The 15,975-nt window shown below is 36.7% G+C and overlaps 1 protein-coding gene across 2 annotated transcripts in view; it reads left to right on the top strand.

Moving 5' to 3' along the window:
* Positions 1-791: 791 nt before the first annotated feature.
* The window catches only part of ST18 (ST18 C2H2C-type zinc finger transcription factor), a 98,589-nt gene continuing 83,405 nt past the window's right edge, over positions 792-15,975 (top strand). For both annotated transcript variants that reach the window (XM_075063015.1, XM_075063016.1), the window contains exons 1-3: positions 792-889; positions 8,136-8,190; positions 10,135-10,165. In XM_075063015.1, the coding sequence (XP_074919116.1) occupies positions 8,136-8,190; positions 10,135-10,165 (86 nt within the window). In that variant the 5' untranslated portion in view covers positions 792-889. The remainder of the gene's footprint in view (positions 890-8,135; positions 8,191-10,134; positions 10,166-15,975) is intronic.

Raw genomic sequence — 15,975 nt, 5'->3', positions numbered from 1 at the left:
ATGACGTCATTCTTGTCATCAGGGCAGACGTGGCAGTGATAGACTGTATGCAAATAACTGAACACAAAGGGCTTGATTTCCATAGGCACCAGTATTCTGAACTCTCACTAAAGTCTTCAGGAGCTGTAGGTTTTTCAGCACTTTTGAATATAAGGCTTGCATTACTGTAGATCCACATATCCCTGTTCCTGCAGCTCATCTTCACCCTTGATTTCAGTGGGAATTTGCTCAGAGAAAGGCTGTAAAATCAGGATCAGGGAAACTTCCTTCCTTTCATTCAATTAGTTTATATAGGAAACACTGGCCTAATGCAAATATTTTAAAATATTGGCACTTTTAAATAATTAACTAATAACACTCAGCAAGCTTACAACTAAAGCTTGCAGTAGTTTAGAATACATCCCATTCCACACCAGGTACCAAAACTTTGTTTTGCTTAACAAGGAGTTATAAGAATATCCAAAGAGACATTATGCTTCTGTGATGAAAATGCATGGATATGTATTTTTAAATATAGTAAAATGGGAAACTTTTCTTGCTGTAGGTCAAATTCTTAAGATGTGAATGAGTGCATTAACACTGTAACCAAAGGTAGTTAAAAAAAAAGAGTTGACTTTTGTTTTGCCTCTTTTAACAGCAGCATTAAACCTTTTTGTGTGTTTACAATGTAACTTGACAATACTATGCTAGAAAGTGTTGCACCTGGATATTTTCCCCATTTGATGTAAATCAGTCCTACTTCATCTGTGTTTGATGTAGTGTATCTGCGTTCTTTCTTTCAGAGAATGAATTTCTGGATAGTTTGTTAAATCAGAAAAGGTATCTTGGTCAGAGTGACGGATTTGGTCATTTGGAATCTGCACAGAATTTCACCCGGAAGCAGGCAAAGGTGGGAGAATTCATTCATGAAAATGAACTTCAGTCAAAGTATGTTTCTGTATTAAGCTCAGGAAAATATATGATCTATTTGTAGCATTGCTATTTCCATTGCAGATGTGTTTATTTTGGCTAGTATTTTAAAATATACCAGTGTGCAAGACTCAAGTCTAACAATGTTTGGCCATAGTCAAATAGTTGAACATTTTAAATATGTAAAAGTTCTACTCTTTAGTTTCAGAACCCAACTCTGTCTTTATGAATTGGCAAGAGGCAGAAATATTTTCACATCTCCATAAACCTTTCATCACTGAAAAGATGTTTTAAAACATATCATTTTTATTTCACTTGAAGGAGATGACATGTTGATAAAACATCTGATTTGATAATATATGTTGATTTTAATTTTTTTTTAATTCCTTCTTTCTATAAGATGGGGGCACATACTTTGTCCCATTTGCCAGTTATCTTAGTAGTTTTCTCTTCATTATAATTCAGTTTTTTTTAATGTTGTTAAAAGAAACCATTTCTTAACACTTAGTATATTTTCCACCATGTGTAGTCTGAGATATAGAAGGAAGATATCAAATTCAACATTTTTCAAGTTAAAAAGCTCCTAAATGTGAAAAAAACAGCATCACATTTCAACTTGAATCAAGCAATCTTTATGCAGGATAAATTTTATAAATTTGTGCTAAAAATACAAAGCTGGCAGTTGCCCCTTAATTTCATAAAGCTGTGACTCTGCACTCTGATGCCTTGGGAAAGCAGACTAATAGAAATCTTTGGCACACATTGGTTACCTAAGGGAATAATGGAACTATTTGCTGTAGTCATTTGGCAACAGGACATAAACATATGGCTTTGGTTTATATTCAGCACTGCCAGTTGTGCAAAGTTGCATGGATAAAGTATACAACAGCAGTGACAACTCAGAAATCAGAAGTGAGAATCAAAATAAATCATCCTCATTACCAAGCTATCCAAGCTTGTCTCTGGTCTAAGGTTTATTTCACTGCAGTTCATTTTCAAGTATTAAGTCCCATATGAAAAACTCTTTACTTCTCATACATAGCATTTGGCCCTCTGCATAAGATTCTGCATAGCATTTGGCCCTCTGCATAAGATTCTGTATCCTGGTTGGTTTTCATATTATGTAGTCTGCAACTGAATGTGCTTTCAGCTTTGGATTTACTGTTTGCACTTATTTATTTTAATTGTTGTGGGAGGATCACATTTAAAGCAATCACTTCCATGCCAATCAACTTTCTCATAGAGGAATCAAGGATAGGATTATAAGGTAAAGGAACATGAACAGTGTCAAAATCAAGGATAAGATGTCAGAAAGGAGTAATCACATGCCTTCTGAAATGGTCCTGAAAAGCACTTTTTAATGTGTGTGTGTGTGTGTGTGTATGTGTGTGTGTTTTTTTTTTCTTCCTGTTGATTAAAAAAAGTCCTCTTCTGTTAAATTTATCAACCTGAGATTAGGCCTCAGTACAGGCACATCCCTGAAAATTATGTAATTGTATCTTACTCTAGCAATATTCTAACGTATGAAATGTTTCTTTTTCACTGCACATAATCAGATTTCTGCACAGAGAGTAGTATATCCGTAGTAAGCTTCTCTAAAATTTAATATTGAGGGAGGCATCAGAAATTGTATTGAAATGATAATAAGACTGACACAAACCAAAAAAACAAAAGATGGTCAAAGGCTGGTGCTCAGTCTTCAACCTACCTGAGTTTTGCTTTGGGATTTTCATGTTGTTTGGTTTGGTGGATTTTGGTTTTGTTTTATTTTTTTTTAATTGCCATAATAATTTCCCATTTGTTTGTATGTTTTAAAAGGTAGTTTTTATTAAAGAAAAAAGAAAGAAATACACATCCTCAGTGCAAAGAGCACTGACAAGACAGAGTTGTCACAGTTTATTATTTAATGTGGAAAGATGAGTAATTTTCACACTTGTTAGATCACCATGGGGCACAATACTGCACACATATGCTATGGGTCACAGTGCTTTGCAGAGTCTGACTTTGTAGAGTTTGACTTTGCATGAGAATACTCACAGCCCGCCTGCTAGTAAATTCATGAGAGATAACGCTGCATGATTGCCTAAAAATAATATTCCCATTTTAAAATATCATGACAGGAATGGAATTAGCTCTTGTCACCATTGTAAATCAAAAAATGGAGAGAGAGAGACTCTCTTTAAAGTATTCAGAGGGACTATTTTTAATAGGAAAATGATTGTGCCAATGGATCCTAGTGGTCTGTTGTATGAACGCATATTTATCAAACAGTTTGAATAAGTAATAATAAATCTTTTAGCTCTGTTTGCATATGTATTTATATGAGAATTGGAATGTATATTGACATATACACTGAAAATGTGTATGCAAATAGTTAATAGACAGAATCCTAGAGCTGCTATTTCTTTCAAACATATCAAAATCAATGCAAACTTGCTCTAGACAAGTTGTTTGCCAAATTTGATTTTCAAAGTCAGAGGTGTTTTTAGTTAAAAGATCTCTGAGAATCTTCTTTTTTTTTTTTTTTGGACTACAGCTAAAACTGGGGATGATTTCCTTCCTTTTCTTTCCTATTTTATTAACTATAGTCTGAGGAAAGGTTGCAGACTGCTACACCAGGAGTCTCAAGCTCTCTCAGTGAAACTCATCCTTGTGCAGAGATTAAAATAGGACTTAAGTGGTGCATAGACCTTCAGCTAGCTCTCCCCAGGAGGTGAATTTCATCCTTCACCTACATTAGCAATGCAAGCTTCCCCACCTGCTCTCATTTCCGAACTAATGTACTGGACGGACTATTTTCGGGAGTTCTGAATGTGTTATATTAACATTTGTAAAGAATAAACAAACTTCTTTCAAGATGAGGTCTTTGTATTCGATATACCATATTTCAGCCCAGTGCTATTTCCTCAGACCAAATGATAACCCTCTCAAAAAACTGGAGCCAAATCCTTGTTGCCTCACTCATGCAAGTACTCACATAATCGACTCACACATAATCCGATTTGCTGAGACCTGTGTGAGTAAGGTGAGTAGGATTTGGCTGCTATAATCAGGAACACTGAAACAATCTGAACAGTAAGGGCAAAAGCTTCTACTGCATTAATAAAATCAGAGATTCTCGACCCTATGGAATTGTCTGTTTGTAAAAAATTAATTCCCTTTAGCATTCAGATGTACTGGTCAGTAAGCCAGGTCAGTTTTCTGGGAGTATGTTTACTAGCCCCAAATAACTGTATGTCCCAACCAATCAGATGCAAAAAAGCCAAACATGCTCAGTAAAAAAAGCTTTAGTGAAATTAGTAATCTGTAACAAACTTTGAGGAAAACAATTTAGTTACGGTCAAAACAAGAACCTTGGCCTTAAAACATAAAGGCCAGGTATATAATTTTGTATATAAAATTTTTCTTTGGCTTTTTTGGCCAGTTTGCTCTAGTGGCCATGAGTGCCTTCTGAGCTGACCACTCTCAACTCCCATTGGTTTCAGTACCATAAAGAAACAGGTCATTAGTGTAAGTAACAATAGCAAGACATGTCTCAAAACTGCTTGCAGAGAAAAAAAGTTGGCTTTAAAGTATTGGGCAGATGTTCGCTTTAGGAACATCATTTCATATTTTTTGCCATAGCTGATTAAAAGGCTGAAATGGATGAGTATCTGTTTGCTGTGTTCTTCCACTTAAAAACAGGAGACATGAAAGTAAGAAAGAGTGAACTTTTTATATTTGCCTTTGCCTATTTCAAATGGTCTCTGGGGAAAAAAAAATAAAAAAAACCAATAAACATCTTCACTGGGACATCGCCTTGAAATTTCCAGCTAGAGAAGGAAAGTAGCTGCAAAATATTAATTATTTTCCACAGCTTTATCCATATTTATTTTAATGTAATTTTTACTTTAACAGGAGGGACTTTGTGCGAGTTAAACCACTTTATATACAACAGACACACTTGCAAGATGATGATGATTTTTGAAAGCAATATGCCCCATCCTAAGCAGGCCTAACCATTTTAATATTAAACTGTTTAAACATCTGTCATAAATTCAAATGATTTTAAAGAAAGAAAAGCAATAGAGAAAATCACCTACAATGATTTATTGTTGGTTTTCACTCATTGTGTGGATTTTAAATATTCATCACCATGAAACATGGTATTTAAAACCAAGTAACTGCTGTTCAGTAGAAGCAGTGGTCACTTTTTGTTTCATAATTAAAAGAGCAGCACAGTGATTGGTGTGGTATTTATTATGAAATGATGACAAAGGAGTACCAGTGGTTTTAATAGTTTTAGCTTAGAGGAGCTGTTGTTAATTTTGTCTGTAGAGTTGCAGGTGAAATAATGCACAATGGATAAATAGTCTATATTGGTTTAACTGAACATAATATATAGTGTGTTCTGGAGTTGTTTGTCTCAATAGAATCGGCTCTGACGCGAGCACGGTTTGAACCCGTGAACAGATGAGCCCGGCGCGGCGGGGAGAGGGCTACGCCCGAACCGCTAACTATATACACTAGAATAACACGACAACTATACGAAACTAAGTGAACTATATATTAAAACGAGAACTAAACTAGAACAATGAACAAGCCAGAGCTATAGCTCTGGCTTGTTCATTGTTCTAGTTTAGTTCTGTTTTAATTATAGTTCACTTAGTTTAGTATAGTTGTCGTGTTATGTTCTAGTGTATATAGTTAGGGTTCGGGCGTAGCCCTCTCCCCGCCGCGCCGGGCTCATCCTGTTCACGGGTTCAAACCGTGCTCGCGTAAGAGCCGATCTACAGTAATCAAAAGTAATGAACCTATTATGTGCGGGACCTTGGAAGTGTAGAATGGCAGTAAAGTGTGGAACATAAAAGGTTTATTAAAGGAAATTAAAGTCCATCATTGCCACACCTGCTTCCCCTATTATAAGGTCCTGGCAGGTTCAGTTGCCTTCAATCACACTCGCTCAGCGACAGAAGCCATTTTTCCATTTACCATTGCGTCACATTGGCACCCACTCGTTCTCAGATTTTCAGAATGGATAACAACTACTGAGAGCCTTCGGCCACTGCTAAATAAAAACCTCAAACATTTGAATCCCTACTCCTAACAATGATAGTCTGTAAATATAATCATATGAAATGTAACATTTTGGTTTTACTTTTGCATATTTGATCAATACCCATATTTTAGTTTCAGATTTCCCAAACACAGGTAGAAGCAACAGAACTGTTCAAATATTTATCTAATATTTTCAAATATCTGCTCAAGTAATTGATTGTGTTCTCTCCTGTAAAGAAGTGCGAGGTCATATGGCACATGTCATGTGTAGTCATCTGTAAGAATGAGTTAGAAAAGGGCCAGATTAGGAAAGTGTTTTCACCTTTAAAAGAGTTGACTCAGCCCTTTCTCCTTCTAAGTTAATAAATTCAGTCCTACTGCCTATAGGCCTCTCAGAGAAGACCTTGAAAATGTCTCTGTTGTCTGCTTTCCATGAACTTAACATTAAAGCATCTTTACATCTTCAGAGCATTGTGAAAATGGTAAGCCTCTTCTTGCATGACTCTAAGGGCCTGTATGCAGCAAAAATCAGTGCTGTTTTGAGCATCCATTCCTTCCTCTCCTGTATGAACCTCCCTGCACAACAGTGCACCATGAGACAGCAGGGAAAGAAGAGCCAGGGAATCCACGGCTACATGGATTTTTATCTTGCCACTTTTGTAGCTAATGGTGCACAAATGCCCATGCATAGGCTACTTCAACTATTGGGGCTGAAGTGGTCTCCATAGAGTGGCACTGCTGCTATCTCCTAGACTATGGGAAAGTAACTCTTCCTACACATCTCCCTTCTTCCTGGTTTAGATACCAGAACCAGGTGCTGGAATCTCCATTTGAGCCTAAGAGATTAATCAGCAGAACAATAGATTCTTCCACAGTGAGTTTTATCATCCCCATTTTAGAGATGGGAAAACTGAGTCACACAGAGATTTTTTGTGACTTGCACAAGGACAAACAGTGAGGCACTAACAGAGATAGAATAAAAATGTAGGAGTGCCTAATCCTTTGCATAGTCTTCTATACCAAGCCTCCTCTTGAAAGATAATACCCTAAATGTTAGATGGTATTTTTGGAAAGAGTAAAGATTTTCCTTATTATCCTTGGTGAAAATTACACTGTGACTCTCCACACCAAAACATCAAATCTTCATCTCTTTAAAATTTCAGGAGTTTGTAATAAAATCCTTGGATTGCAAATCTGTCCCTACAATTTTGGCTCTGGGTTAGATCCAAGACCAAAAGGTGCGTATTTCTGATTCTGGTTTGTATGTAGACAAAAATGTCAAGAGAACAGCTGGTCTTACAAGGTTTCTGTTTTTTCAGTCAGAAATGTTAGGACAGCAGCTCACAATATTTAAGTGCTGTGAAATCAAAACCTGAACCCTAGCCCTGATTTAAAATCAAATATAAATCCCAAGCTATATGTTGTCCTTCATCCAAATCTGTGCATTGCTTCCTTGGCCCATTTGGTACCCAAGATGTAGCTCATTTCATTGGCAAAGTATATCTTTGTGTGTATGCTTGCATGCTGGTGTGTGTGAAATCAGAGATTCTTTTGGGTAAAAATCTTATTAAGATGTTATTATTACTGCAGATTGAATGAAAAATATAGAATACTACGTAGTGGTGATGTTTCTAATACTGCTTAAGAGAGAGGTCTTAAAAACATTTTGCTGATTGTTTCATTTTAACAGTTGATAGTATATATCTTGCCTTTGATAGTTCAAGAAATAGCTTTCTCAAGTTCTGGTGAAGATGCTCAGAAATGTTAACTTACAGCATTAGCACTAGGTATTTGCAGATGCTAATACTAACTAGATACTCTCTAGTTAGCATCCTCCAGTAAAGATTTAAATTTAAAATTCTGTTATAGCAAATCCTGAAAGCAGCAATCATAGTATTTCACAGTGTCTAATCTTACATCTGCAATAAACACCTATAGATATTGGCATCAAATCTTAAAGAGTAACTCTTACTAGTTGCTTGATTAAACAAATTTTACCATTGCAGATATCTCCTATAGATTATTTATCAGATATTCAGATATGAGTTTTTATCTTTGTGACAGGATTAATAAGGCATGGTTATTCTACTTTCCATTACTGTCTGGGCATTGGAAACTTTATAACACATTTTGAAGATTTTCTTTCTCAGTGGCAAAAAGGAACTAAAGATGTTGTGTTAATGTTACAGATGGATGCAGATGGTGAAGATAAAAAGCTGTGCACATGCTCAAAAGGAACCAAGGGTGAGTTAGCAAGCACATTTGATGACCCTATATCCATCACACCATGAAATATGATAGTTCCTGTGTACAGCCCCTAATGTGTAGTCAGAGTGTATATGGCCTCCTTAGGGCAGCTTTTTTAATCAAGCCAGGACACAGGCTGCTGACATTAAGAGGCAAAATGTTATTAGTTATGGTTTAAAGAAAAGAGGAAATATTTTTCTTATGTATGATATTTTAATACAAATATTTATGAAGGCACATAAAGGATATGGTTTACTTTGTAAAGGAATGCCTTTCATCATGCAAATTAAGGTTTTGTAAAGGAAGTAGAGTTGCCTGAAGTTGAATGATATCTTCCAAATAATATGCTAAACTTTATCAACCAGATAAAAGAACAGTTTGTTCATTGCCATCAATTGACTATAAATGACCTGTATGAGTGGCACAGAAGCAAACTTAGTTTTAATCAAAGGATGGTGTTGCTTATTCTCTCTGAATTTACTGGGCTTTTTTTCAAGTAGATTTTTATATTTAATTCTGGAAAGTTAGGATAAAAAAGTTATACTTACTGCTAGCCCTTCTCTTTTGGTAAGAAGCAGATGGGAATGCAATATTGCAAAGTAAACAGACCCTTTATGATCTAAACACCAGGAAAACATGATTTACTAGCAATACAACTACTCATTTTAATTCCCAATGCTTTTTGTGACCCTTGACAGTGAGTGGAAAGTGAACATACGCACAAATAAACATAAAATTTTGCCGGCCATCTAAGCAAATGGTGCTTATAAAGCCTATGGCCGAGCACCTGCACCTCTCCATGATTTCAGTCGAGATTCTGTGCGCTCAGGACTTGTGACAAAGAGGCCATTAAGTACTTTGATTCATTGTGAAAGCTCAGTAGTTCAGTGTTACTTATGAGTCTACCTGGCACAGGGGATAAATGCATTAATTTTATACCTCCAAGATCAAGTTGTGGCTGAGACCAAAAGTGAAAGTGAGGTTAGTGAGTTTTTTAATTCCCTAGTGGCACATCACCAAACCACTGCAAATTGGCAGTCTCTGCTTGTGAGAAGACAGGTAGCGAAAGTGAAATCAATGAGACTCTTGCCATTGATTTCAATGGAATCAGGATCTCAGCCCAGGACTGTGATGGCACGTCAGGACTGAGGTGCATTGACAGAGATATGTTAAAAACAATGCCATCTTTTGCCTAGAACTAAAGAGGACTATGGCTAGAAAAATCTCCCTTAATTCTTAATGTAAAACTTTTTAAAACAGGACCCAATACTGTTCCCATTGAAAGTAATGGCAAAATCCCCTTAAACTTCAGTGGGACTAGGATCAGGCCCATAACAGAGTTATTACCACAAAGTAATGAAGTTATTGCAGCACATCTCAACATTCTAGTGTGGCTTTTCTGGCTGTCAAAGACTGCTGGAAACTATAATCTGATTGACTGGGTCTCATTTAACATATTCTATTCAGTGTAAATACACACACACACACACAGGCTTAATAGAGCAAGTGCATTTTCCCAGAAGTGGAACAACTGATATTGCCTGTGCAAAATGAATAATCTTTAGAACCACCTGTTGGCTCTGTCAATATGCTGCGTACCCTTGTGTGGGCAGGTATTTGTAAACACCAGCTTTCTTCATTCCCAAATCAAATTAGCACTCAGAAAAACAAAGATTTCTCCCAGTAATAAAAAAGTGCCTTAGTTGTTTTGCTGTGCTGAAGATTATCATCTTCATCTTGTGCGGGGTTTATCTAAAATAACCCTGGGAATTACACATTTGCCAGTAATAGTTACGATCCTGTGGTTAGCATGAAATAAAGAATCACCTGTGTTTTGATAGCCGCTCCTCTGTCATCACAGAGGGACAGGTGCAAGGTTGCAGCAAGCACAGGACTGGAAATGTAAACTAATTCATTCATTCTCTCTGCTTTTATTAACAGTGCAAGTAGACTCTATAGCTCAGGAGCTCAGGTAAGAACTCATATGGTTTACATTTTCTAGCTTCATTATCTGATTATACTGATTGATCATTTTTATGTATAGCACATTGGATAAAAAAGGAATGCAGTAAATGATGCATTCATGTAGTGATATATTTATTACCCTACAAAGAGTGCTTGATGATGGTTCCCTTTTTAAGTGAACCAAAAGTAAAAATGAAAGGCTATCAATAAACCCTCTCTCATCACAATTAAACATTAATGCAATTTGGGCATGCTCCTGGAATGTATTCTCTGCATATACCACCTATGACTTTAGCACTCAGAACCTATTAAGTTTCTAGTTAAACCTCAGGATCCTTATATTGAGCATTCTATGAAATATTGTTACCTTTATAGGTTTAGTTAATAACTTTTGCAAAATAGCCAGACTTTGTAAATTGTTATGAGCTGAACATGCATAATTTATTTGTTTATTACCTGCTGAAGTTTTGTATTTTACTGAAGCAGTACAAACTAAGGCTGATCTTTTCCATATTTCCATAAACCATGACGATCAGGTCAAAAACATAAATTTGACAGGGATCTTTCTGATCCTCAATAATTTCTTAAATGATTAATATCTGAATTATACATTTAACCATAATACCTGAGTATACTTTGAAATAAACTGTTTGTTTAATGTTTATTTTCTGAAATTCATACATATTTTAAGACTTTCCATAAACTGTTCAAAAATCTCTCTCAGAACGAGATATGGAATAACTGCAAGTTCTTGAAGAGTAACTTCCCCAAAAGAAAAGCACAGCCAATTCAAGTTCAATATTAGGAGTAGAACTTTAGAACTTCAGATAGAAGCAAGGAGCAAAATTGATGTATATGCAAAGGTTCCATCATGAAAAATCTTGTTAGGAGATTACATTAGTTTCTTAGGGCTTGGTCAGCAATTATGACAGAAGGAGCACAGAACAGTAGGTGGGTAAATACTGCAAAATGTCTTCCACAGTATTCACTGGAATTTTTTAATGAATTCAGTATGGCCAAGTTCAAACCTCTTCAAAAGGCATGTGAGCTAGTGAGTTTTATTGACACGTAGAAGAAGACTGCTTGTGTTCTCATCCAACCAGAGAACAGAAACTACCACATGATTTATCTGGCCAATCACAACTAAGCAACATAGCTCAACTTTTGAATGCTAAGTGAAGAATACTTACAGCAAGTTGTTTGCAGTTGTTCCATAGAATAAAAAACAAATGTTTGTAGAATAAACTTGAATGATGAGTCAATATCAGGAACTCCTAGGCTGCTTTCAGATGTTCTGTGAACAGAAAAAAAGGCTAATTTATCAGATAAATTATTTATTGTGATTTATTCACTCAACTCTACCACATTTTTCTGTACTGCTTCATGTTTCTTGAGATTTAGCGTGTCTCCTTTTCCCTCTGTGCATCCCTAATTTATGCACCAGAAGGATGCATTAATCCGAAGAGGCAGTCATCCAAAAATGAGGATGGTCCATGTGTTCATAAGAGAAAAATGTTTGAAAAATAGAAGATGTGTAAGTTTCTTCAACACCAGGGAAGCTATAATTTATGCATTATCAGTTTACTTGGTTTTCCCAAGCAATTTTAGTGTTCTCTGTGAAACACATACTATCTTAGCAACTTCCATGTCACATATTAATCTTTCTGTCAGAGCATGAAGAAACATACACCTGTTTGAATTATAGGGATAAATATTCAACAAGGGTTTAATCCAGCCTCTTTATACTTTGAATTTTGGGACAACAAAACCCAGTATTAGCACATGCAAATGAAATAGTTGGTGCCTAGTCAGATTGCCATGTGTATGTACAAATCAGATAACAAAAACATTTGAGCACAAAATATTGTGTATGCAAAAATTATATATAATGAGAGAGACATAGACTGCTTTTTGAAAATGTAGTGCATACATTTTAGTCTTATTACTCTTACCTATGGAACTATAAAAGAACCATTAGAAATCCTCCCCAGGAAATCAAGATTGAAAATATCATTTAATTTACTGGGTTTTAGAAACAGATATTTGGAACCTGTCTCTGTTCTGACCAATGTTCAAAGTAGTGTGTTGACTGGTTTAAATCCAAGCTTAATTAATTTACCCTTTTCCCTGGTTTATCCCATCCGACAGAGCACTTTTTGACTTCTTACTGAGTTTTTATTTTAATGTGCCTTGGGATACTTCTTTATGAAAGGCACTATATAAGCTTACACGCTCAAATTGTATTACTGTTAATTTCATAACATTGATTGGTTCTACATCTTTTGTTGCCCTATTCTAATTTTAGAAGTTATCTAAATGAACAATGAGGCTAAATGAAAGGATACAATCAATTAAGTTATACGAACAAGTTAGACCCAGAAAATGTGATATTACTTGAAAATCTGTTTCATGTGAACTTCAGGGGTGCTCAGGACTTCTTAACTGAAGTCAGTGGCAAACCTGAGCTTTCTGAAATGGTGTAAGGAGAATCACTGTGTGTGCTCAGAAAGTTCATCATCAGTCAGCTTCAAAGGGTTTGTACTCTAAAGCTTTGGGGCCCTCTCTGACTGACTGATCTGTTTCAGTGGTTAGGTTAGGTATGGAAGAAACAGGCTTCATGTGTCCAAAGATTAAACACTCCAGAAAGGGGAAAATAATGTCAACTTCATAAAGATATTACTTCATGATAGAAGTCTAAGATCTCTAAAGCAGAGTACAAATATAGAGTGGCATTCTAATCCTATTGAAGTCAATGGCAAAACCTCAGCTGACTTCAGTGGGGCCATGATTTTCACCCATGCAGTGTGCAGAACATTTTCCCTTTCCCCAGGTTTCATCAGTTGACCTAGGAACCATATTTTATACAAAGAAATTCTGCCTGACTATTTTAAATATTGACACTCTCTTCCTCATTATTTTCATAACTGGTTTTGAACCAGTTACTATATCAAATAATTTATAGCATCAGCCCATTCCTTTCTTTTCAGAATCTTATACCACTTTATCTGATTCTCTTGCCTCTTTTTTCACCTCAGGCTTTGTAAGCCAAACATTTGCATTTTTTTACGTACCTCCTAATTCCCAAACACATAATTACCCTCTCAACTGGTTCCTTTAATTACATCATCCTTCCTATGAAAGACTGGTCTGAATCACACATGCTATTTCAACTCTAGTTACTGTAAAACTTTACACAGTGCCAGATTAACTTCTGCCAATATATATTTTGTAAGGTACCCCAAGGCCAATGTGTCCCTTTCACTGTTGCCAAACATGGTGCAGAAGATTTGTGAGGGTTTTTTTCTATTATCTTTTATCACCCTCTGGTCTGTTTCTGTTATGGATTCTGAGTTATATTCTCTCATTCACCTAGAGTCTCTTAGGCTATATCTACACTACCTACACAGAGTTTGGACTATGGGGCTGTGAATGGTAGTGTGCACCAAAGTACTGTGCTGTTCCCCTGTGTGGCCATTTCAGGCATGAACTAAAAGATTCCTAATTCACATTAATTTTGTCCTCTTCAAACAGGACAACATGTATGCAAACTAGGAACCTTTTACTTCATGCCTACAGTGTCTATGCAGGAGAGTTACTGTGCAGCACTTTGGCATCTGTTGCTATCCAAATCCCCATAGTCCAAGCTACAAGGCAGTGTAGACAAAACCTACATGTATGTCTGTACCGCTGCTAGGGAGCAATTCCCAGCATAAGTACACAGACTTAGGCTTGCTCAGCCTGAGCTAGTGGGCTAAAAATAGATGTGTGAATGTTGTGGCACTGGTGGCAACTCGGGCTAGCCACATGACTCCAAGCCTGCCAGCCCCCTGGGTTTGACCTCAGGCAGAGATCTCAAGTTGCTGCCCATACTGCAACATCCACACTGCTATTTTTAACACACTAGTTCAGGCTGAGCTAGCGCAAGTCTCTCTATATCTTCTGGGAATCACACTTCCCAGCTGAAGTGTAGACATTCCCTCAAGGGCCTGAGTCTCCTTTCATCATACTGGCTTTATACTGATGTAATTCCATTGACTCCAGTGAAGTTACACTTAATTTATGTTGGGGTAAATGAAAGGAAAATCAGACCTTTAGTGATCTTTATCCCCAATATCCTCACCTTGAACTTCTTTACAATGAACTCTGCAATCCACTTAGGTACCCAAAATTCTAAAACTGTCTTAGTTGTTTTGAACTGATTTCCTCGTGCATCATCTTCACTATTATTTTATTAGTATTTTACATTTCTAAGGCTCCCATCATTATTCAGGTACTGAAGATGTTAGATACTGTAATATCTAAGCATAATTTCCTAAATTAAAAAAGACACCAACAATCCTTCAGGAAAAGAAACCAATTCATGTTTGAACCTGGTATCTCTCAGTCATAGCATTCCTGTTGAGACCAGCTGCTGTGCTGAAATAGAAAGAAAGAAGAGGCTGACTTTAAGATAATTTGAACCTAGGGAACTTAGAAATTTAGAGGACCAGGATCATGAATTGTGTTCTGTATTGAACTGAAAGGTATAGTAGACTTGGGAATATTAGTGTGATATATTCTTATTAGTCTGCTCCACTTAACAGATGGGATAGATGGTATACTGAACCATCTGTATTTTAAGGACTGACATCTGGGTCAGATCAAGGGAAAGCAAATTGGACTGATCCAGGTTTGAAATAACAAAATCATGAATCATTTTGTCTAGGTCCATATCTAAATGAAAGGGTGCAATCTAATCTCCTGGCTAGCTGAAGGTGAAAACAAACATTCTGAGCTGCTGCTGTTATCTAAATATCTTGGATTAGTGAGGTATCCACTAGGATCCCAAGATTTCAAACTACCTTGACAAATGGAGAGCAGATTTCCTTAATGGTGAATGAAGTCACAGTTTCTGCTACTTCTACAAATACTTTGACTTCCCACTGGATCACCTCTTGAGCCATTTTCTATTTTGTTATGCAGAACTCTTATTTCTTCATACTCTAGAACAACAGAAAGGCTGATCTGTCCACTTTGAGTTAGAGGCAGACAGAGCTGGATATCATCAACATATTAGTGGTAAGAGAGAAATGATAGGACAGAGCTCCATGGAATTCAACAAGGATGTGCACTTGGTGAGAAAGAACAACAGCCCATCTCACACCCTCTGCTATCTCTCCGATAGGAAGGAATTAAGCCAGTAGGCCAACATCATAAGTAGAAATGCTGAAGGATCTCAACGTGTCTTTCAGCACTAGCGTGAAAGTCTGGTCCTTGCCCAGGGCCCTCAAGACATAGCTCATCAGCATAATTAATGCTGTATTCATGCCACACTGCATTCTGAAGTCATACTGGAAGGGGTCTAAACAATTATTATTATTTTATACTGCCCACTAGCATGTTGGGTGCCTCACAGTACAGATGAGAAGGCATGATCCCTGCCCCATTAAACTTACAATCAAATTTCAGACATTGATGGATTGAAGGTGATAACAAAACAACAGTCTAGAAAATGTGGAGAAAGGAAGGGCAGAGATTTATAGTGGTAGATGACATAGCTACTCAGAAAATTTTAGTGCATGATGAAGCAGACATGTTTGTTCTCATTATATATAAAAATAGATAACTGTAATTGCTGGTGACTCGCTTTTCATAGGCTTCATGACAGAAGCAGGTCTCTCAGAAGGATCTGCATGAGAAGAGGGCAGTAGCCTTGCAGACCAGCTCAGAAGTGTTTTTCCAGGCAGAGGGGGTATCATAAGCATAAGTCCCAATTCTGAACCTTAGCGTCCAAAATGTGGGTGCCTGTATGAACCCGCCAAGCTTAATTACCAGCTT

Source organism: Chelonoidis abingdonii, chromosome 2 (genome assembly GCF_003597395.2).
Source record: "Chelonoidis abingdonii isolate Lonesome George chromosome 2, CheloAbing_2.0, whole genome shotgun sequence".
NCBI lineage: Eukaryota > Metazoa > Chordata > Testudines > Testudinidae > Chelonoidis > Chelonoidis abingdonii.
The sequence above is the reverse complement of the archived record's forward strand: the minus strand, read 5'-3'. Positions and strand labels throughout refer to the sequence as shown.